Source organism: Myxocyprinus asiaticus, chromosome 16, assembly GCF_019703515.2.
Source record: "Myxocyprinus asiaticus isolate MX2 ecotype Aquarium Trade chromosome 16, UBuf_Myxa_2, whole genome shotgun sequence".
In the NCBI taxonomy this organism is placed as follows: Eukaryota; Metazoa; Chordata; class Actinopteri; order Cypriniformes; family Catostomidae; genus Myxocyprinus; species Myxocyprinus asiaticus.
In genome coordinates, this window is record NC_059359.1 from 16558847 (window position 1) to 16582716 (window position 23870).

At 36.1% G+C, this 23870-nt stretch overlaps 1 protein-coding gene across 9 annotated transcripts; it reads right to left on the minus strand.

The window, feature by feature from the left end:
- Positions 1–2154: 2154 nt before the first annotated feature.
- Positions 2155–21977, minus strand: tcea3 (transcription elongation factor A (SII), 3). 9 transcript variants are annotated; one of them, XM_051721916.1, is made up of 22 exons: positions 21751–21977; positions 17787–17849; positions 17251–17356; positions 16716–16818; positions 16353–16508; positions 16172–16267; positions 14395–14481; positions 14042–14128; positions 13822–13935; positions 12830–12931; positions 12450–12539; positions 12030–12152; positions 11869–11922; positions 9095–9160; positions 8874–8945; positions 8580–8639; positions 7777–7937; positions 7592–7652; positions 7286–7436; positions 6961–7107; positions 3688–3759; positions 2155–3571 (listed from the first exon to the last, which is right to left on the minus strand). In XM_051721916.1, exons 1-22 carry the CDS (start codon positions 21817–21819, stop codon positions 3563–3565), a joined length of 2049 nt encoding a protein of 682 aa, XP_051577876.1. In that variant the 5' UTR covers positions 21820–21977; the 3' UTR covers positions 2155–3562. The 9 variants fall into 9 exon arrangements, with proteins under 9 accessions (XP_051577876.1, XP_051577875.1, XP_051577877.1 ...); XM_051721915.1 differs by having other exon boundaries at positions 12024–12152; XM_051721917.1 differs by having other exon boundaries at positions 12024–12137; positions 21751–21976.
- Between the last annotated feature and the right edge of the window lie 1893 nt (positions 21978–23870).

The following is a 23870-nucleotide window of genomic DNA, read 5'->3' on the forward strand; positions in this document are numbered from 1 at the left end:
GGACAGGATATAAATGTAAGTCTTTTGAACTAATAATGCTTAATGTGACACCGTCAGATATAGATATAAATGTAAAAAAATAAAAACTCTGTCGTCTTTTAACCTTGCTACAGTATATAGATCACCTGGGCCTTATTCTGATTTCCTTGGTGAATTTGCAAATTTTTTATCAGATCTTGTAGTCACTGTAGATAGAGCTTTAATTGTTGGTGACTTCAACATTCACATAGATAATGAAAATGACACATGTTAATGCCTGATCATCTGTAAAGCTGCTTTGAAACGATGTGTGTTGTGAAAGGCGCTATACAAATAAAAATGACTTGACGTGATGAGATTCGTGCCTGTTCCTGTTCTAAGGTTCATTTCCTATTCCCATACACATCACACAACACCATGGATATTGTTTGTCAGGACCAGGCGAACTCATGCAGGATTCATGAAACCAGTGTTCAAAGCTTTCACACCGAGTCTGGCAAAACAAAAAAAATGAAAGAAAAGACAGGTGTGATCAAAGTAAACACATGGAATAAAATAGTACTACAAACATATATAGTAAAAATCTATGAATTCCACCACTCGTTGTCTCATACCATTCTGTAAATCATTAAAAAGCACTGAGTAATTTGCAGTTGATTTGACCTCTTTAGGTCAAATGGTATTGGAGTTTAATGGATTTAAAGTGGCCAAATATTCTATATAAAACAGGGATTAAATATTCTATATAAAAACTACCAAAGAAAAACTCCCCCCAAAAAAAGCCTTGTGCAATAGAGGTAATAATATTCTGAGGTAATAATAATCTGAGTAATTGACAGTTGTTTTGACATCTTTAGGTCAAACTGTCGGAGTTTAATGGATTTAAAAGGACCAAATATTGTATATAAAAGCTACCAAAGAAAAACTCCCAAAAATAAGCCTTTTGCCATAGAGGGAATAATATTTGAAGTAATTTGCAGTTTATTCTACACATTTAGGTCAAATGGTCTTGGAGTTGAATGGATTTAAAGAGACCAAACATTCTATTTAAAAACTACCAAAGAAAAACTCCCAAAAATAAGCCTTGTGCAAAAGAGGGAATAATAGTCTTAGTAATTTGCAGTTGGTTTGACATCTTTAGGTCAAACGGTCTTGGAGTATAATGGATTTAAAGGGACTAAATATTCTATATAAAAACTACCAAAGAAAAACTCCCGAAAATAAGCCTTGTGCAACAGAGGGAATAATATTCGGAGTAATTTGCAGTTGGTTTGACATCTTTAGGTCAAATTGTCTTGGAGTTTAATGGATTTAAAGGGACCAAATATTCTATATAAAAACAGGTATTAAATATTCTATATAAAAACTACCAAAGAAAACTCCCAAAAATAAGCCTTGTGCAATAGAGGGAATAATATTCTGAGTAATTTGCAGTTGGTTTGACCACTTTAGGTCAAGCGGTCTTGAAGTTTAATGTGTACGAAACTGAATATACAATGAATGTCAAACGTAAAACTAACTTTACCGCAGTTCACACCTCTCTGAACAAGCCAAGTGTATTTAATGTGCTTTGTACAACGAGTGTGCATGAACAGTCCTGGGCTTGAAGCGCTTCTCAACTGAGCCCATTTACATGCCCACCAATATGCTGATTACTCTCTAAAATCAGCTTATTTAAAAAAAATCTGACAAGGCAAGAAATCCGCGTTTACATCACATTTGAAATAATCGCACTATTCTCTATTTTTTACGTAAAAACCGCGAAGAGGTTGAGATGAGCCGGTAAGAACACTGGGTAAGGCATTTACATGGCATGCAAAATCGGCGTAATGGGCAAAAATCTACTCATGTCAATAGTTGTTATTCATAAACTGTTTATGGCCTTTAAATCGATAAAGGAACGCGGTACATTGCGTTTAAATGACCGCACGTGTTGTCGGCTTATTAAGCATAATTGGTGTAACAACGTGTATGTAAACTCGCTCACACTGTCTCTTCAACTGTAAAACATATAGCCTGCTTTCAGTGGCCACATCTAAACAGATGCTTTTTTTGTGGAGAACATATACACACTCACACACCCCTTTTCTCCATTTCTAATTTCAAATTCCAATTCCAATTTTGCATGTTTGTATATATCAAATCATCATCACATTTATTGTTTGAATTGTACAATGTTTGTAAGGCAGTTTTAAAAATACAGTTTTCAGTTATTTCAATGGGTTATAGAATGCAACAGTCTGGTTACAGAAGTAAAAATCCCATTCATTTTCAAAAAAAATATTGTCATAAGACACATTTTGTTTTATATATCCAGTAAATATATTTATTGTTTGAAATGTACAATGTTTTTAAAGGTTTTCTCTAAAATATAATATCATCATAATTAAAAATATTTTGTTTAGATTCTTTTTAAGAAAGTATTGAGTTTTACTACAAAACTGCTACATCTGTCAGAGAGAGATTAGGATTTTCTTCATATAGTCCTTTCTTTTAAATGTACATTTCATCATTTCTTTCTTAACTGATCTGAACCCATGTAGATTGTTAAAGGTATAGTTTACCTAAAATGAAATTCTCTCATACCATCCAAGATGTGTATGACTTTTTTTCTTCTGCAGAACACAAACAAAGATTTTTAGAAGAATATCACAGCTCTGTAGGTCCATACAATGCAGGTGAATTGTTATAAGACTTATGAAGCTCCAAAAAGCAGATAAAGTCAGCATAAACAATCGTTTAGACTCCAGTGGCTGAAGCAGTTTAGTTAGTTTTGCGTGAGAACTGACCAAAATGTAACTCCTTTTTCACTGTACATCTTGACAGTTACAGTTTCTTTGGCGATCATGATTTCAAGCTCAATTACACTTCCTAGAGCCATCTAGCACCCTGCACATGTGTCAAGCACTAGGAAGTGTAATCAAGCTTGAAATCATGATTGTGCCTATAGACTGCAATGCAAGATGTACAGTGAAAAGGAGTTATATTTTGGTTTGTTCTCCAACTGGATCGCTTCAGAAGACATTGATTAAACCATTGTAGTTGTATGGATTACTTTTATACTGCCTTTTTGTGCTTTTTGGAGCTCCAAAGGCCTGATCACCATTCATTTGCATTGTATGAACCTACAGAGCTGAGATATTCTAAAAATCTTCGTTTGTTTTCAGCAGAAGAAAAAAAGTCGTACGTATGTGGGATGGCATGAGGGTGAGTAAATAATGAGAAATTTTTCATTTTTGGGTGAACTATCCCTTTCATTTCTATGCAATAAACAGAACATTCAGTTTAAGTGAATTATAAAAAAAAATGTGAAGAGTACTCAGATAAAACAATATAAAAGGGTAGAATTTTAACAGATTTACATTTCCCAGGTAATAAACCTTCATTTTAATTATGAATACATAGCACACCCCTTTTATTATGTAGTGTACCTCAGTAAAAGTTTGGGAATTAATTACATATAAATTCAGGGCCATTTGCTTGCAAAATCACACATTACTCTCTCTTCCAAATTAAAAAAAATAAAATAATAAAATAGGACAATGTTGAGTGTGGTCACTGTTGTTGGAGCTCTGATCACAAGTTAGCAAAACTAGAAAGAAAATATTGAAAGACACATGTGTTACTTGCATTATTCTATATGAACTAACTGCATATAAATATAATTTACTTATGAATATATAAGAAACCAAAACATATTTTTCTGACCTTCCAGCGATTACCACATTCATTGCACAACACAAAGGTGGTCATTGGTTCATCAGCACTCCGGGTTTGCACCTGTGAAGGGCAAATATTCCTCAGTACATTTATTTTCAAAAGTAAAGAAAACAATCAAAAGCCAAATAAAAAAAGGGCAGCAAGTATTCACAAGCACATTTAATTTTTCCCTGATCAGGTTCAATTGTTTCAAATTCACTCGGAGACCGCATAAAAAAAACACATCATGACTTACTCAGCCGTCAGCTTTATAAAAGACATCCTTTGTGTGGGCATGTGGATATTTTGCGGTCTATAGTGTCCATTCTCAATCTGGCCGGGAACTTCAGTGTAAAAGCGATCTTACGTCAGTGCAAAAGTTTCTTGAAGGAAGTGTCGTTCCACAAAACAAACTCCAGCCGCTAGGCGGAGCCAACACAAACTGAAACAAAAATGGCGCCCAGCTTCCTTAGACAGTCGAGTTATGTACAGCGAGTCAGTCCACTCACATAAGTAACATGCAATGGTTTACTCACCCATAGTTTCTATAAAGGACAGTGCTTTTTTGGGGCATAAAAATACATTGCGGCCGTCTTTGGTGTCTATTCTCAATTTGGCCAGAAACATCAGTGCAAAAGTGATCATCCGTTGATGTAAAAGTTTCTTACATTCCTTGAACCGATCACGTTTCTCTCTTGTCGAATTCACAAAGTCCGGGAACAAGAAATTATTGTGATTCTTCCAAGAAAGCTTTCCTTTGCTCCTCGCCTGACACAACACGAGATCTTTATCGGATGATCTCAGAAATTTGGCCAGAATTGATCGGGGCCTGTCTCCCTCAGCAGATTTGCGAGCCAGGACTCTGTGAGCTCGCTCGATTTCCAGTTTATGGACTGTTATGTCGAGCAGACTGGGTTAGAGCTCGTCCAGGAATTTCACCATATCTCTGCCCTCTTTATGCTCAGGAATTCCAACAATTCGTATATTGTTCCTTCGATTTCTATTTTCGAGATCTTCCAATTTTTCCAAAATGTATTCCAAGTCTGTTTTGGATGTGGGCAGATTAGCGTATAATTCCCTTTCCGATGACTCCAGATAATCGATTCATTTCTCAACATCTGCCACTCTTGTGACCAACTCAGAGAATTTTGTTTCCATCGCCATAATAGATCGATGTATTACAGCGAGATCCTCCAAGTCAGCAACAACCTTCGTCAGCATCACCGAGATGTTGGACAATTGACGCTGAATTTCTTCTCCCGACGTGCCTTCCAAATCGAGTCCCTGGCTCGCAGGGCCGCCAGAGGTCTCAGCTAGAGCACGTAAGTGTCTTTTAATGTCTCCAGAGTCTGAGGATTTTGACTTCTTTGCCATGTTTACCTCAAAGAGCAAATATGTAACTGGGTGTATCGAATCTCACCGGATTATAACATGAAAATAATTAAAAACTAGCAAAGTGCGCAGAGCTAGTCGCTCACACGTCTGCTTCCCGCATGGCGTCACGTCCAGCCATCCTTATTTTAGACCGAAATTCCTTCTTTTTCTCCCTGACCATATCATTATTTCCTGTCATAAAAGCAGCCTTCTTTTCATTTAGATGCATCTTCAAATCCTTTGTTAGCCATGGCTTATTATTCGTGAAAACTCTATGAATGATGTAACAACATCTGTAAGTTCATGTACATCAGGGCATGAGTCAAAAAACACCTGCTATTCTGAAGTGGAGAAACAAAAATTAAGTTCCTCTATTCTTTCTTCTGACCACTGTTGCACAGTTCTTAAGACAGGTTTTTTATTTTTAATCTTTTGTCTGTATTTCGGCAGAAGATAAATAACATTATGGTCCGATTTGCCTAGATCAGGCCTGCACACTGCTTTATAGGCATCAGTTAGGTTCCCAAAACACTTATCCAGAATTTGTGTTGATCGCATGGGACAGGTAATATATTGCTGTAGAGACAGAAGATGTGCAGACAAGTCACAGTTATTAAAGTCTCCAAGCACAAACAGACAGACGTCCTAACTGCGTCGTTGAAAGAGCTCACGATTTTGTCAACTGCTTCACTGTTATTTGGTTCTGGCACATAGACAAGAATCATTGTAATCTGTCCAAAATCGTTGGGTAGATACAAAGGTCCGATTGCAACTGAAATAATCTTGTAATCTTGTACTGTGTTGCCAAAGTATTATCCAGGTATAAACAAAGTCCTCCACCAATTGATTTCCCCGCTGTCCTTTTGTCGCAATCTGCTCTGATAACAGTATATTCCTAGAGGTTGACATTGCAATTGGTCTCAGTCAACCAATTTTCTGTTAAACATACTGTATAAGACAGCTACTTCTAAACGGATCCTCTGTTTTTGTCCGTACTATTAACTCATCAAGTTTATTGTTTAAAGAGTGGACATTCGAGGAGTTATTATGGGGAGTGGATGGCGAGTCCCACGCCTGCGCAGTGTATTTTTAACGCCACCTCTCGAACTCCGTTTCTAGGTACCTTTTTTATATCATCTCCTCTTACTTACCTCCTCCTGGTTTAATGTAGACGGGGAATATCCATCCAAATTTATGTGGTTCTCCGTGGGGGGCAAGAGCTCTCTTATCGAGAGTAAGAAATCCCGTGAATAAGTCTGCACAGGTGCACCAACGCAACTGTTACCGAGAGCTGCAATGTTTTCCCAGATAAAAATCAAAAGGCCCAAAACAATAAATTAACAAAAAGGACGAGCAAACAAGCCAAGAAGCACAGGATCAGCAGCTTGGCCGAACCCCCTAGTTCACAATTACTAAATTATCAAATTACTAAATTACCAAAACAGAACACTTCTGATTTTGATTTCAAAGCACTTGTTCAGTTTAGGTCATAATGCTTACATGCATTGGAAACTACAGCTTCAAAGCTTTAAATCTTAGAATCTAATTTTGTGATGGTCTAGACCAGTGGTTCCCAACCCTGTCCCTGGAGGCCCCCCAATACTACACATTTTGGATATCTCCCTAATAAAATACACCTTATTCAACTCATTAGCTCATTTGTAGAGATTCTACGACCTGAACTGGGTGTGTCAGATAAGGGAGATATACAAAATGTGCAGTGTTGAGGGGCCTCCAGGAACAGGGTTAGGAACCACTGGTCTAGACCGTAGTTATTAATATTTTGCTAATTATATTTTTTTCTCAACGGCAGGCACATCCGAGCTTAAAAGGGTTAAAGCAAAACTAGGACTACACTTTAGATATCTACATCTGTTAATAATACAAAATAATGTTTCACTTATATACCTGGTTGTAGGTACAATTTTTCTTCTTGCATTTGCCACACTGCAACAGGTCTGTTGTGGTTCCACCAGTTTTTGCCATCTGATGTTCTCTGATGGCCTCTTGGGTCAACACATTCCTCAACTGTTTCAGCTCATCACTGGCCATCTCCTATAACAGCAAGAACAAAGTGTTCATGTCTTTCTGGGCAGCAGACAACTCTTTTGCTAACACTTCATTTGAAATTCATAATAGTGAATAGTGAGATATTCACAAAAGCAAGAGTGTGCTGTCAAGAGATCTTTCACTAAACAACATGTCATCTAAACTCTACGTCTTTGCACTCTACCTCAGCAGTCATGCTGGCTATGCGGCTCAACTCGATGGCTCCAGCTAAGACATTTTTACGCAAATTGGGATTCTTAGGATCCTTCAGGTTACTTATGCGGCTGCGGATTCTGTTTTTGTATTTCATGTCTGAAGCTTTTATCTCCTGGTATATATGTAGGAGAAGGACAGTTAAGGAGATGGCAGTTCAATTCAGAACATTGCCAACAAATATGCCTACCTCTTTATTATATGATGCTTACATCACTGAGTTCTAATTAGCCAATGGAGTAATCAGTATTAAGTATTTGAAAAAGAAGTAAAAAGGATATGATCTTCGATTTCTGCCGCCATGGCCTCACAGTTTGCCCCGTAGTCTTTATAGTAATCTGAGAGGAGAAGACAGCATCATGTTGTTTACTATACTGTTAGAAGCATCTTAGCAAAATGAGCATCATTACAATATATTTTCAGTACATCTGTGTGGGTGTTTGTCTTTGTTCCTGTGCGTACCATCTGTACGTAGTGCAGCAGCCAGCATTTCAATGCATTTGTCCCTGATGGAATCCCCAGTTTGCAGGCGAGGTGATAAAGGACCCGCACTAGAGCTAAACGACGGGGACAGAGGGCTAGTAGGTGTTGTGGGTGTCTTCGGGGTCTCTGGTTTACTCTTGCTATATAGAGAAAACAAAATGCAGGAATCTTTATTTCTGTAATGAGCAATGACCATCTGAAAATGTAACTTTTTGTAACCTTTTTTGCCCGTTTTTGCATCCAACAAAATTGCATGTCTGATCATTTAGAAAAGTAATAGCGCACCTCTCCACTCGTCGCATGATTTGAGGTTTCATTCATGTCAGTAGCACAAATGGTATGGGACAAGTTACGCTCCGAAGATGAATACTTAGGCTTAAGGTTTTGTTCAAATCCCTAACACTAAGTATAAGCAATGCGTAGTAAATGTGAGGTAACAACTTGTTCTATTACGTTTGTGTTTGAAAAAAATCATTGAAATTAACCACCGTAACATGGAAGTCTGTAACACAACTATGCTGTATATCCCAAATGTACTATTCATCATCCATTACTGTTTATGAAACTAGTTTAGTTTCATAATTTACAGTTTCATCATTTTAATGATGTTGATAAATTTCAACATAGACACAAGCAGGCAGAATTTGTAAGAGGATTTGAGACTATCCAAAAGATTCAGAGTGAGAACATAATGACACAATTATCAGAGAACTCCCTTAAGAATAAAGCCATATGGTGTACTGGTGACAGCCAAATGAGTTTACAGTAAATATAGTTCTTGCCTTTCACTAGATTTCTTGGCCTGAGGTGAGCTGCCAGACTTTGAGCTAGTAGAATCTCTTCTAGAGAAATAAGAGATAAGATTTTATAGTAAACATTCTGTGATTTTATATGTGTCTGTATAATATATATATATACAGTATATACAGTATACACACATACACACACACACATATACGTTAGACTTTTATCAAAACTCTTTGCAAAAGGATCTGTAAGTTTGAAGTTAACTACATTATAATATTAATAACTATTAAACTGCATTAAAGATCAGTCACATTAATATTACAGGTTACCTCTCCAGTTTAGTTTCACTTGATTGCCATTTTAAAATGTGATGACCTGACTTTGAATCGGTAGAGTCCTTACTGCAGTAAAAGAGAAAAAGACACCAGTTTTTGTTTTTTTTAAACACCCCTGATTGCTAAGGGTATTATTCTTTGGGCTGAAAAATAAATAAAATATCACACAGTTGCTTAGGTAAGCATTTTTGTTTATGATCAGTATGTGAGCAGACCTGTCTCTCCGTCCTTCCAGGCTGGGCTTTCTTGGAGGCATTTTTTTGGAATTTGTGGAATCCTTTCTAGAAATACAAGCAGATAAGGGGTGAAAGATGAAATTTTGTATCATTTTATTGAATACAAGGAAACCATATCTTTGTAAATCACATTCACCACCATCCTTAATCTCCTTAAACAAAACCAGACTAATCCATGCACTGCTGCTGCCCTCTGCCTTTCTGTTTCAGAACACATCTATCCCAACCTCTCAATCATGATCTTCATTGCTGGCTTTTTGAGTTATTTACTGTCTCTTGTGTCTTTTCTGCAAAAAAAACATAGTCTGAGTGCTATGGGATGAAAACCATTCATCATCTTCAAATCATCATCACCACAAGCCATGCAAAGTCATTCACCGAAATTAAATTAACACCTAAAAGTGGCATTTTCCATCATAGTGGATGACTAAAAGGCATTATTACATGGTTCTCTGTATTATTTGATTCTGACTGGTCAATCACAGCATTCTAAGGAAAAATATTTTTTCTAAAATGTACAATATATTTGATCATTGTCCCTGCCAACCAGGGTGAGGAATTAACTTTTCCATTTGGGGCAATATACTTCCAGTGCATTTATTTCCTTTGTAAGGGCCATTTTTCTAACATTGTAAAATTACTCCCTTTTATGTCAAATACTTAAATTTAATTAATGTATTCAATTTCAGTAATGAGATACTGTAGTCGTTTACCAATAAAATTAAATCAATGCCACCTAATATTTCTAAGGCTGGGTATTGGCATTGATTTCCCAATTTTTATTTATTCCAATTAAATTTTTATTTGATTCAATATAATTTCATTTGGGAATATTTCAGTTACAATGTCGACAAGCATGTTTCTATAATTACAAATTATATTGTATAAGTATTATTGTATTAATAAAGTTGTATTAAAAAATGTGGTTTATTTACCATATCCAGATTAATTAACATATTAATATTATTAAGTAAATTGTAGCATTTGTTTACATTATATTTTGTGATTTCTCATAACTGATTAACTTACTACTGTATATAACATATACCCTAACTCCCCGTTATCTTGTTCGTTAACGAACGAGGACCAGCAGGATCTGGTAACCAACTGAACGAGATGAGAAGGCATGTCGTTTGTTTAGTTTGGTATTTTAGTTCAACAAGGAGAGAAATGGGCTGGATGAATTACGAGTAAAAGTGACTGAAGATAGTCTTTATAATATTGTTGTCTTTTTTTTTTTTTTTTTTTTTTTGTATGGCTTCATAGTCATGCACAGCAGTTCACAAAATGATAGATGTGCTTTGTTGTCTTTTTTGTGGAAAACACTTATGATGCTTAAACACATTACTAAGAAACACTCACTGTAAACCCTAATGTTTAAAGGGGGAGACTTGTAATTGTTTAATGTTTTGTTGTGTTATTTAGAAGAGTTTCTGTTATATTGGAGTTTTGGGGTTTACCATTATGGTGAATGGAGCTTGAGCTTAGGTTGAGGACAGGTAAAAGTTAAGAATGTTCTTTTACTTTCCTCATGGCACAATTACTGTGCTCATCAAAGTATTGTGTTTCCAATTAGTATGCATTCAGCATGCTAGCATTCACTGTACTAGCTAGTTTATAATGGTACGAGATTAATTTAAGGAAATTTGACATGTCTAATTTAGTTGGGTTTGCCTCTATTTTAAGTATTTAAGTTGAAATTACAGGGTAATTTTAAGTTTAGCCAAAGAGTTCAATTTAAAGTTAAGTACCATTAAAATATAGGAGTTAGCTTACTCAATATTTAAAGTTAAGAGCAATTAACATGCATGTGTAGTACAAAATCAAAGTCTGAAAGTACAATTAACTTGGGAGTTTTTGTTATAAAAACTTTGATGTAACTGATTGCCTCAAATTATTTGAGTTCTGCTAACTTATTAGGGTTTAAAGTGTTCAAAAGTCTCAAGATAATAACAGAGACGGAGAAACATCATATGAAATAATGACCAAGCTAAATGTGACATTTATTGCAGCATTAGGTTTTTGTTGTGTAAGATATGACTTAAAACTATAGAAGTTGCAAAATGGTTGATTTAATGTACATAATTTTGGTTAATACATAGAGAACAAAAAAAGGATTGATTAGGACAGACGAAATGTGCTGCCAATAAATAGACAGTTATGATAATATATGGTTTGTCTATATTCTTCCAGCGGTTTAAGTTATTTTGTTTAACCTTCTAAGTGTTTATTTTAGAATATGACAGTATTCTGAATTATGTAGCTATAGCTGGAATGAAAACACAGTTTAAAAATACAAATCTATGCAACAGAGTGGAATACAATAAATGTGCACATCGTATAATGTCTTGGGTGTCATATTGTCATGAATTTCAAGGGCCTTTTTGACCATTTCTATGGCATTTTTGCCACCATTAATTTCTGACCTTGCTGCCAGCCAATCTCCTACAGTGTGCTAGTTTTGTATCTTTTGTAATACTTTGCGGTCTATTTCTCCTCACACAATAGAATAATTTCAAACATTTTAAAATCAATGTTTAATGTTAATTATTACCTCAATTGTCAAGTAAATCAACTTTGCGGTGGGGTTCAGATCACCCTGACTGTATTACTCAGATTATCCCGTACTTATATTAATTCACAACATTACATGCACAGGCAAGATGAGAGCACATTTTAGTTTTAGACAGAAAATTCAAGTTCAGTTTTAGTCAATAATGATCTCGTCCAAGGGAATTAATCATGCTTCAGACCTGTATTTCTCATTGTGTTCGGAGGTCCGTCGCTTTGAGTCTGATGTGTCTTTTCTACAGTAAAACAATTCTCTTATTCTTTAGATTATTAGTCAAAGAAAACAATCCACAGGCATTCAGCTTTAAATATCAACATGCTTATCAGTTCACGTGACCTTAACCTCTCTTTGTCTTTTTTCATGTCTAAAGAAGGACGTTTTGTAGGAGTAGGAGGTTGAAGATGAAGAGGAACAGGAGGGAGAGGAGCACTGGGATCCTCTGTTTCTTTTCTAAGAAAAGAAAGTCTAAAATGATTTATGTTTGTGTTACATTCAAAGTATGTAAGGTAAAACATGTTTTCTCATATTATCATAGGATTTTTCATCGGATTTCTAGGCATCTTAACATAGTTGCAAAGTAGAAACTACTGATAAAAATAGATTAAAATGATAAAATATCCATTGTTCATTTCACATTTAAAATGATTAAGTCCTGTTTAACCAGTAATTATGCTCAAATTAATCATGTCTCAGGATTTCACTGATTCTCAGACAATTGTAAGTACTTTGTTTACTCAGAGAGACAACACACCAAGCCCTGACCTCTCTTTCTTAATTTCTTGTTTCTGAGGAGGATGTAGATGAAAGGGTAAAGGAGGAAGAGGGGCATTTGGATCAGGAGCTTTTCTCGTCCTAGGCAACAAATATATAATTTAAATGTGGCATTACAAAGAGAACAAAAAAAAAAAAAATTAATGTAATGCTAGTTCTAATGAATTCTAAATTATAATTGACATTTCTTTACACAGATGAATACTAAATAATTTATAGCCACTATTTATAATGTTCTTTGTAAAAAATAAAACAATACTACAACAATAATATCATATTATACTGTGCTCTTCCATTCATTAAAAAAACAAACAAAATCACACTCTATCACAAAAGAGGTCTATAAACTGCCAACTGAAAGGCACTCTGACCTTTCCTTGGGCACCTCTAATGATGGACATTTGGGAGGAGGAGAATGGTGAGACTGCGAATGGTGAAGAGCAGTGGGAGGTAAAATTTCTGGGGCCTCTCTTCTGTGAAAATAAATATTTGGCAACCCCCATGTTAGCCCTGTATTTAAAGAAAGTTCTTACTACAAATGTTAAAGGTGAACTCAGTAATTTTTCCACATTCAAATAATTTTACCCCTAAAGATAGTACTTTTTAAAATATGTTTCAAATGACGTCCACTCACATGAGATAAAGATTCTTGTCAGTAAAAATAGGTACATACTTTACAAGTTGGCTATTTCGTATGGTCTCGCACGATGTTGTTTGCATAAACTCCCGGATGTCTAATGCAGAAGTAAACGCAAGTTCCGCGCACAAGGCTTTAAGGACATACTTATTAAAATGATGCCCTCACCCAAACCCCTTATCTAAACCTAACCGATCAGTAGAGTGTGTAAACATGATAGGAAGCTGTTGTGTGTGACAGAAGCAAGTAATTGTCACATTAGATGGAAACGATGTCCAGCGACGTCATTTGCGGTAATGAAAGTCATAGGAATTCAAACGAGTGCAGTCGCACAATATCATCCGAACTGGCCAAATTTAGAAAAGTTGTATGAATCCTGATGATTTAGCTGTGAGAGTGTGATGTCAGTACCCTAATAAAAGCTGTTTAATTTAGCATTGAGCTGGGCTGCGTCATGTTGAGATCACATGACCAACTGAATACTACTACCTTTATCTCAATAACCCTGCCTAATATTGGACAATTTCGGTAATGTAAGAAATCAGTCATGGCTGACTGTGAATAGTGCAATTTTTCAACGGCATCATTAACCAGAACTACTCCTTTTAAATGCTGTTGCATACATGCTGCTAGTTGTCAGTAAAAGTCCAAAAGGACTGCCAGCACAACAAAAAACATTACTGAGTGCATCTTTAATTGAACATATTCTGCATAGTACTCCCTGACCTTTCTTTTTTCACCTCTAATGAACGCTTAGGGATTGGAAAAGGAGGAGGAGAAGCAGGTGGAGGATGAGAAGGGTGATGATGAATAGGAGAAGAAAGATCAGGTGCATCTCTCCTGCATAAAATAATTACAAATTTCACAAATGTTTGTAATGCGAGTTCATCAACAAGCTCTTGAAGTATTCATGCCGTACACTGAATGCACCGCAACAACATCTAACCTTTCTTTTTTTCCTTCCATGGAGGGATGTTTAGGAGGATGAGATTGAAGAGGAGGAGGAGAATGTAAAGAACCCAGAGTGTTTTTTCTGTACAAGAAATGAGAAACATCCATAACCAGCGTTTAGAACTACTCAAAACTATGCATTTCTGTTGCCATATTTTATGACCAACGTGGGAAGCCTAAGATATAATCAACAGATTATTGCAGGCCCAAGCAATAATGATTTAAGGTAGCCAGAAAGGGAGAGAGAATGAAATAAATATTTTGCACCAGAATGGCACGTTCTTTACTAACACGAAGAAAAAAATGTTGACTATGTCTAAACATGCAGAATCTCAAACAAGCTCTAACCTCTCTTTCTTTACATCTGTAGATGAGCGTCTTAAAGGGTGGGAATTGATCGAAGCAGGGGGAAAAAAATCAACAGGAGCATCTCTCCTAAACAAAAGTACAAATTAATCTTGCTACTCTGTATGTACAGTGTACAAGAAGCAACAGTAAGGGAATGATACCAGCATACAAAAGAACCACACAGACTCATGTTACTTAAAGTGCAGAACTAAAATTTTATGAATACTTCACCCAAATATTATACAGCTCTCATCATTTACTCACTCTTAAGCCTTGTTTATACTTTCACCTGGCACAGCAGCATGTCTTGCATGTGCAGCTCTCGGTGGCCGAGGCATTTAAACTTGACACAGCAGTTGCACTCTTCTCCAAACGAGCGGAGAACATATCAGGTAATCCACCAAGAAACAGCAGTGAAGAAGTGCTTTGCTTAACTTTACATTTACCTAGCCAGGTATTATAATAATAGTTAATGTTCGCTGGTTATATGCAAGAGGTGAACAAAACAAAAACACTTAAGAACCAGTGGTAGGATATTTACACTGTCTGTCTGTGGCTAAACTCAAATACTTAAATTTACTGTTAAAATTACGACTTTTACATTAAAAATATTTGTATGAACTTTACATTTAATCACACGTTAATAAAAAATATATATTTTATTTTACACAGTATATAATAAACAAGAGCTGTTCAGTATATATGTACAGTGTATATTAATGAAACCAAACTTTAATGTTTTGTTTATTCCTTTTATTCAGTGTACAAAAGGTAGTGGATTAATAGGCTTGCATGTCTTTCTGAACAGGAACAACTGAGAAGCTGCAAAAGGTCATTTCTCTGTGAAAACATTGTACTTTTAACATTATTAGCAGTAGTTTTGCTCTGCCTCAAAAGCACAGGCACATCTGCCCTGCCCCTTTCCTCAAATCTGTCCAATGGGATTGAAGCACTGTGCGCGAACCGTGCAAAGATTGTCATGTTCATGACCACGCGAAACGGAGCCTCACGAAGCCTAGGTGACAGCCGTAATGACATCATTTTGTGTGCGTGAACAAGCGGCTGCTTCAACTATAAACAAGGCTTCATACTGTCTCAAACTCATGACTTTCTTCTGCGGAACACAAACGAAGATATTTTGATGGAGATTTGATGTGAATATATTCATAAAATGCAGGTCAATGGGGTCCAACATAAAGGTAATCCATATGACTCAAGTGATTTAATCCATTTCTTCTGAAGCAATAAGATCAGTTTTGGGTGAGAACAGACCAAAATGTAACTCCATTTTCATTATAAATCTTGCCATCTGCAGTCTCACAGGCACGATCATGATTTGAAGCTCGATTACACTTCATTGCTTATGCTGCCTTTATGTCCTTTTTGGAGTTTGGAAGGTGTTGAGCACATTGACTTGCATTGTATTTATATATTCACATCATATCTCCATCAAAATATCTTCATTTGTGTTCCAAAGAAGAAAGAAAGTCATATGAGTTTGAGGCAGGATAAGGGTGAGTAAATGATGAGAGAATTATCATTTTTAGGTGAACTATTACTTTAAGTGTAAAACATTCAAGCAAGTGTCAAGGCATTCATATGTTAATTTGTAACATTTTAGAGACAAGAAAAAATCATGATGTTTTTTTCAGATAATCAGAAATGTTTTTGAAACACTTAAACATTCACCATAATAATATGGCCGCATGATTTCTTTCCTCCTAACCACAGTCATTTCAAAACAGCACATACTTCCACCACATGCACAAGCCCTAACCTCTCCCTTTTCACTTCCCCTGCTGGAAGACACTTGGGCGGTGGAGAAGAATACGGCAATGGGGAGGGGAGAACACCACAGTTCAATGAATCCTTCCTAAACAAAAGGCAAACATCTCTCAATCTATGACAGTTTTGGGGGATTAGAGAGCAACTACTTGTACATCAGAGGGGCTTTTCACCTGTCTCTGTCCTTTTTATTGTTAAGAAACTGTTTCTCTTTTTTGTGGTCACTTTCTTGTCTTTCTTTCCTGAGCTCTGCATCTCTTCTCTCTCTTCTGTGTTTCTCATCGAGTTTCTTGTTTGAGTTCAAGTCTGGTTTAATTTCTGTTGCCGACCTTTGTGGATTGACAAGATAAACAGGTTATACCTCATAATGCAAACCACACATCTTTGCTTTCTTTACCGTCTGCATCAATAGTTGTATAAAAGATAGGCCATCCTCTTATCTGTTTCTGTGAAGAGATTCCCAAAGCTTTCACTTGCACTTTAAAAAGCCCTGTCTGGAATACCTCAATGCTTGACCCTGACATTAGCAAACATACCTGGATTCTCTCTCAGGAGAAATCCTGTTGGGTGATCTAGATGGCTTGCTTGGATGATTGCCATTCTTCACCTCATTTGGCCTCTCAGACTTTTGAGCTGATTCTGAAAAGGAAAAGAGGGAATTAAACTATTAGAACATTAAGTTTTTTCATTACGTTTTTTTTTCCTTAATCTATGTATACTTCATTTAGTGTCATAAATCGCATACTATGCTCTTAGTAAACCCAATGCTACCATAATAGACAAACAATTTATGTTAAAAAAGATAGTTCTTTTTATTTCATAGTCCAATGCAGGCAATATATGTTTGATAAGGTTTAACTTATTAGTTGGAAAATTTGATTAAACTGCAGGGTCATTTTAAATTCCAGTCAGATTCTACTGTACTACAGGATGTATATCACTGTCATAATATATGCAATGCATTAAGAACCTTTAAGCACTTTGAATAAGATTTGGACTAAATTTGATCTGTGTCTGATTTTAGAACATCTTGCAATATGGAGTTTTTTCAGTTTCCAACATTCCCCCTACCTAAAAGCTTCTTCCAGTTTTTGATAAGAATCTTTGCCAAGTTCACAACATCCTCATCTGTACAATGTTTTCTTATTCCATTGACAGACATGCCAATTCTTGTATCCTGTAACAAAATAAAAATAAAATCTTAAAAGTCAGGCAAACAAAGGCCAGAGATAAGGCAAAGTTGATGAGCAGAACACACTTATGTACTTACGCCATATCTGTTATATAACATATCTGTTAGACAAATTCTCTGTTGCAATATTTTTTATTTATATTATATAACTCTCTATTACATTGCAAATTATCTTTAATCTTAATTCTCTCCCTATTACTCCGTTGTGGAGCATTGTTAGTCAAATGCTTACACAATGCTCCAAGATGTTTTGCTCCAAGAAGCTGTTTTGTCTGGCAACGTGCAGTGTGATTGCACATTGTGTATAAGGTTTTATCTTTGTACTACTTACCTTTGATGTGCGGCTGTTTTACAGCTATATTTCCACACATTGCATGAATAAAGTATATCAATAAAATTGCTCCCACAGACTTACCTGAAGTAGCTTCAGCGTCATGTTGAAATTTTCCAATTCTCTCAAAAGGTCAAGAGCTCCATCCTACACAGACAGTAGAGATTGATATTAAAGCTGAAGAATGTAACTTGTCTGAGTTAAAATACTTTCTCCTATCCCAGCTTAATATGCAGAGACAACGAAGTAAGCCAATCATAGGTAAAAAAATGTTTTAAACTGTAAGCACTGTGTTTTTGTGGCACTATGAAAATTGCTCTGTTTGTTTTGAAGGACCCGCTTAGACCCTGCCCAACAATGTTGCTCAACCAATGGCGTGAGTTGGGGGCGGGACTATCTGAACAATGACAGACGAGGGGCGTATTCAGAAAGCTGTTTTGAAGTTTATTTTTGCTATTCTGTTTGGGGGGCGCAAGTGGCGCAGAAATTACATACTTCAGCAGAACCTTATTCCTTATAGAGAGCTTTTTCACAGTAGCGCCATCTTTGATTTTTGGCAGGAATGAGTCTGTGAGGGATAGACTTATGGTCTCTTAAATTATATGCACTGAATAATGCTATCAAAAAGCTCCTAGATCACATCTAATTTTCCACAACTCATGTTCTCTGGAGTTTTTTGTCTACTGAAATTTCTGTTGTTAGCGGAACTAACCAAAAACGCTTCAAACAACTGTACAACCCATTAAAGAGACTGTACATCTATCTCTCACAACCTCGTTGTCATTCCCGTCAATAATTAAAGGTGGCGCTGCTGAAAATAAGGAAAAATACTTTATTTTTTGATAAATTAAAGGAGCACTCAGTAATGTTTGTCTTTGTGTCATCTTGGACTTACACTGACACCTAGCGGCTTGGATGCAGCATCATTTAAAATTAATAGTTTTCAGTTTCAGAAGCCATTGTAGAAATTTAGTATTCACAGTCAGTCATGATTACTTTAATCAGTGAGTGAAAGTGTAAAATAACAGGACGGTTACTGAGATTAAGCGAGTAGTATTTGGCTGGTCATGTGATTCTAAAATGGCAGCACCCATTTGCGGACCCTCTCCATGTAGAATAAAACAGCTTTTATAAGGTTACTGATATGACTGGAGTCTAGGGCTGCACGATTATAGCAAAAATCATAATTGTCAATTATTGCCCTTGATATTGTAATTGTGATTATTAATATCGATTAAAATATTAAATTACCATGACGTCACAAATTAAGCAACCGTGTGGTTCTTCAGAGTAGCAGATTTCAATGGTGGATATGAGCTGCGCTCCAGTTTCTTTTAAGCATCTTTTAAGCATTAAATATTGTAATAATGTTTGTTAATGTTAGGCCAACTTAAACTTATTTTAAATGGATATCTATAGTATAGAATAAATTACATTATTGATAAATCACTGCTTGAATTAATAGTCCATGTACAGTAAATAATATGACATGTTCAATATTCAAACTTATTAACAGCCAATTAAAATTAACCAAGTCACTGCATTCAGTAAGAGATGGGACCATTCAATCCTTTAGATCTTCAGTGGTGATCTTGTTCATGTAAGATCATCGTTAGATAATATTCTGCCTCAGTGGTTGCACTTTGGAAATTAAAAACAGTAATTTGAGAGAGTTTGTGCGATTCCTGAAAATGTTAACTCTACTAATACCAGCTGCATGGCAAATGGGTCATATTAGAGCAGACGCGATAACAATGACGGTAATTCCTGAAATATGCTATTCATGCCATAATCGTTTTTTTTTTTTTCACCCAATTTGGAATGCCCGATTCCCAATGCACTTTTAAGTCCTCGTGGTCGCGTAGTGATTCGCCTCAATCCAGGTGGCGGAGGACGAATCCCAGCTGCCTCTGCGTCTGAGACCGTCAACCCACGCATCTTAACACGTGGCTTGTTGAGCGCGTTGCCACAGAGACATAGCACGTGTGGAGGCTTCACACTCAACTCACCACGCGCCCCACCGAGAACGAACCACATTATAGCGACCACGAGGAGGCTACCCCATGTGACTCCACCCTCCCTAGCAACCGGGCCAATTTGGTTGCTTAGGAGACCTGGCTAGAGTCACTCAGCATGCCCTGGGATTCGAACTAGCGAACTAGTGAACTCCAGGGGTGGTCAAGCCATATTCTTTTTTGGCCACACCTCCAAAACAAATTTAGAACAGTTAATTTGAATTATTTTATTGCTATTTTGTACAAATCAAATTCACATTGGCCTACTTATTAACATGACAAAACAAAACTGTTATTACATTTTTAATAAATTGTACACAGAAATCGAGCAACGCGAGAAACTCTCCCATTACATGACTGCTGTCACTCACTGCAGGTTTACACTGTTTGAGACCTGCATTTCGACGCGAGCTCAATGATGCTCCGCACAAAGTTCTGCACTCTCGCGAATGCTCTCATTAAAAACAAAGCTCTCTAATCAGCATAATAAATCAATTATGTACACTGCATCTATGCCTTGATTAGAACAAGAGTGTTTTAGTTTTGTCGTGTTGCTCATTTGCAGTGTATTTATCATCTCATCTACGTTCAAAGCGAGCGGTGCAATATGCAATGAATCCAAAGTAATTCCAAAATTATTGTTCTACAGATTCTTTTCGAGTGTCAGGTGATGTTTCTTCAGTATTAATTTTCGTGTGCCACCGTGAACAGAGGTGGAACATTAAGCAAGCATCTGGGCATTCAGACAGCTGTCATCCCTGATAGGACGGAGGACTCATTTAAGCGGCTCTGATTGGCCATTGCCATTTCATTGCTCAACGGACATGTTAGTGATTGGTTAGAATACTCAACCAAAAACATGTTGTAAATAGAAACCATTGACGCAACAGGAGCAGACTTAAATTGAAGGCTGTAATCATCTGTTTTCATAATCGTGGCAGCAGTAATCGTAATCGCGATTAGTTTTTCAATTAATTGTGCAGCCCTACCGGAGTCTTCATTTTAATGTCATGATTTTCTACATATATTGCAAAAATACAATTGATGTCTTTAGGAGTTAACATTTTTAATAAGGAAAAATTTACTGAGTGCACCTTTACGTAGGCATGTTATTTAGTCTTATTCTTGATTTTCTTTTCTTTTTCTTTTTACTATAATAACTCTCTTATAATAAAATAAACTCTACTTCAATATTATAAGACTTTTTGATCTCTGCCATTTCACAAGCAACCTGTACAACCTCAATCAAAGAAACGTTATTAGACTGCTGATTGGCTGTCCAGCACAGTTTGGCGGTTTTGCGGTTGAGCAGAACGGCATAAAAAGGAAAATTCGGTGGAGCAGCAAGATTTTGGTGGTGGTAAGTAACTATTTGGAAAAGTCTATGTTAAAATCTTTAGATTTTCAAAGTTTACAAGAGTGTTGTAAATCTTGGGGGCCTATATTGTTTCGGTTTCTCTTAGGTTCATTTCTGAGGTAAATGCGTATGAGTAATGGCATTAGAATAAATGGCGTTATCAACGAATGCAATCCTTGTAATGCAAAATTAATGTTCAGCCAAGAAGTTCTGTGCCCATGCGTGCAAAAACATTTCACTCGGCCACACACACACACACACACACACACACACACACACTGACAGCGCCTCCACGACCTTGTGACATTTACAACAAGGATCATACGTGTTATTTAAAAAAACAAACATGTGCATACAACATGTCATCAAACTCTCTGCCAATAAAGACTCATGTTTGTCTTTGTTCATGGTGCTCCCCAGAATAAATCTAAGAGTAAATCTGCGCAATCCTCAGCCTAACACCTGTTCTGTCACACATGCGTCTGTAGTCCTATTACACACTTTACTCTATTTCTCTTTTGCAACAAGAAATATGCTAAATTAGAGGCGTGCACATTAATACAAAAAAAAAAAAAAAAAAAAAAAAAAATCTTAAGAGCTATCGTCATGCACCATGTGGGAAGATCGCATAAACAAACAAACAGCGTGAAGCTTTGCGTCAAAATAAGGTTCTCACCATGTTATTTCTAGACACCATCTTGTCTAGCTTTTTAGCAATCCGCAACAGGTCCTCCTCTCGTGTCATTGTGAACGCATTAAGTACGCTATAAGTAAAAACTTTGATGTGTTTACAATGTTATGTCATATAAATCTTAATAAGCAAGCGAAATGTATGAAGTTTTGATCCCAAGCATAACTTGCTCTCGCACGGTCCGTTCAGCCGAGGGGGCGGGACCTTGGGGGGGGAACAGTCGTAGCTGTCAATCAATCCATCTGAATTTATGACGACTCCTAAATATAGACGTTACCAGGGAGCGAAAAAGTTCAGTTATTTTTTTCAAGAGTCGAATAGTGCTCTTTTAAGGAGGATATTCGCTGCAAACTTTGCTTGAGCAGCTGTAACGTTCATTCTGTTTTGTGTCTGTATTTAACGACATTGCGCAATATGAACTAGGAACAGCACTGTGAGTGTGGACAAACAATTTCTAGCGTATACATTAACAAATGGAAGGTAACGGTGTATAAATTAAAGTATAAAAAAAAAAAAAGTATTATGCCATTGATAAAAAGTTAATCTGTGCCATTTTAACCACATATTAACAAAATAAATCGAATCGTGCTGCTGCTGGGCGGTTGTTCAATGGACTTCACACTAAATACTAAATATGTGTTACATCTGTTGAGCAGCAGATGGAAGCACAGTGTCATATATCAATGTTTCCTTATGCAATGACTCCAAATTTATGCGCATGATTAAAAATGTAATTTATTTATTTTTTTGCATTAGTTTTTCATAATAGTATCTGGCTCCGGGTCAGAAATTGATGGGGGCTCATGACAAAAATGCCCCTGTAATGAATTTTCTGTTTTGTTTGTATCATCTGATTTTTATTCTAGGCCTAGTTAAAGGAATATTCTGAGTTCAATACAAGTTAGGCTCAATCGCCAGCATTTGTGGCATGATGGTGATTACTACAAAAATGTATTTAGACTTGTCTCTACTTTAAAAAAAAAAAAATCTGTGTAACAGTGAGGCACTTACAATGGAAGTGAATAATAATAATAAAATAATAATAATAAAAATAAATCACTGTTTCAAAAGATATCTACCACAAGAGAAACAATATGCATGGTAACATGATTTTAGTGTGATAAAATCACTTACTAATCTTTTCTGTGTAACGTTACATCCAATTTTACAACTTTGTTGTGATGACGACATAACACAGTAAACCCTAAAACGACCATAAAAATGACAATTTTTCAGCTTTACAGCTCAAATAATACACAAATTTTAATATAAGCTTCACACTTCTGCCTTTTAAACCCTCTAAAAAATTGCCCTATTTACTTCTATTGTAAGTGCCTTACTAACTTTAAAAAGTTTTTCTTTTCATTTTGTTGCTATCCAATGTTTTACATTCAAACAGTCAGAGTACATTTCTGTGAAGGGCTAAGAATGGATAAGCATAATTTGTGATGAGAGGTACCATGATGTTTTAACTTCTTTCAATATCTTTGGGGATTTTCAAGTTTTGGGGTTGAACTCTGTTTTAGTGCTGCCTGGGGAGGTAACTACAGTAACTCCTGTAAGCCTCAAATCTGTTTACGACAAGTCTTTTCCACTCATCATGGAATCTTCAAAAAACTCAGGCTGCCGCAAAGGAGGAACGAGTTAAAATTATTGTTTGTGGTAATCAACATTATGCCACAAATGCTGTTGTATTGAACCCTAAATACAGTATATTCCTTTAAGTATGCTGATTACATTTTATAGGTAACAACCTAATTAGATTAATTGGAATGCATTTTAATGAATTGAGAGAGTATTTTACAAGGATGACATTTTTATATGTTTAGAAAAAAATGACCTCAAAAGGTATAAATACCCCTGAAAATCAATCCAGGTGTAAATATTGCCCCTTAATAAAAAGTTATTATCTGAGACTGATCTGGCTAATGTTGTGTTGTCTCTAAATCAGTTGTTCAAATACATGCAAAATTAAATTTCTTGCATGCTCATGCTTAAAACCTTGAGCATTGAAAGATATGTAAATTGAGCTAACTTGTAATACAAACATGCAACCTGGGGTGGAGCAGGCAGATAGATGAATAAGAACTTTAAAAATAGAAGGA

Bases quoted from the DNA above. Each gene is read 5' to 3' on its own strand.
- tcea3 (XM_051721915.1), bottom strand. From the start codon at position 21,819: ATGACACGAGAGGAGGACCTGTTGCGGATTGCTAAAAAGCTAGACAAG. The intron at 8,640-8,873 runs GTAACCTGTAAT...TTATTTCTCTAG, and splicing joins AGTGAAACTAAACTGGAGAG to AAGAGATTCTACTAGCTCAA. The intron at 7,653-7,776 runs GTACGCACAGGA...TTCTCCTCTCAG, and splicing joins TGCTGCACTACGTACAGATG to ATTACTATAAAGACTACGGG.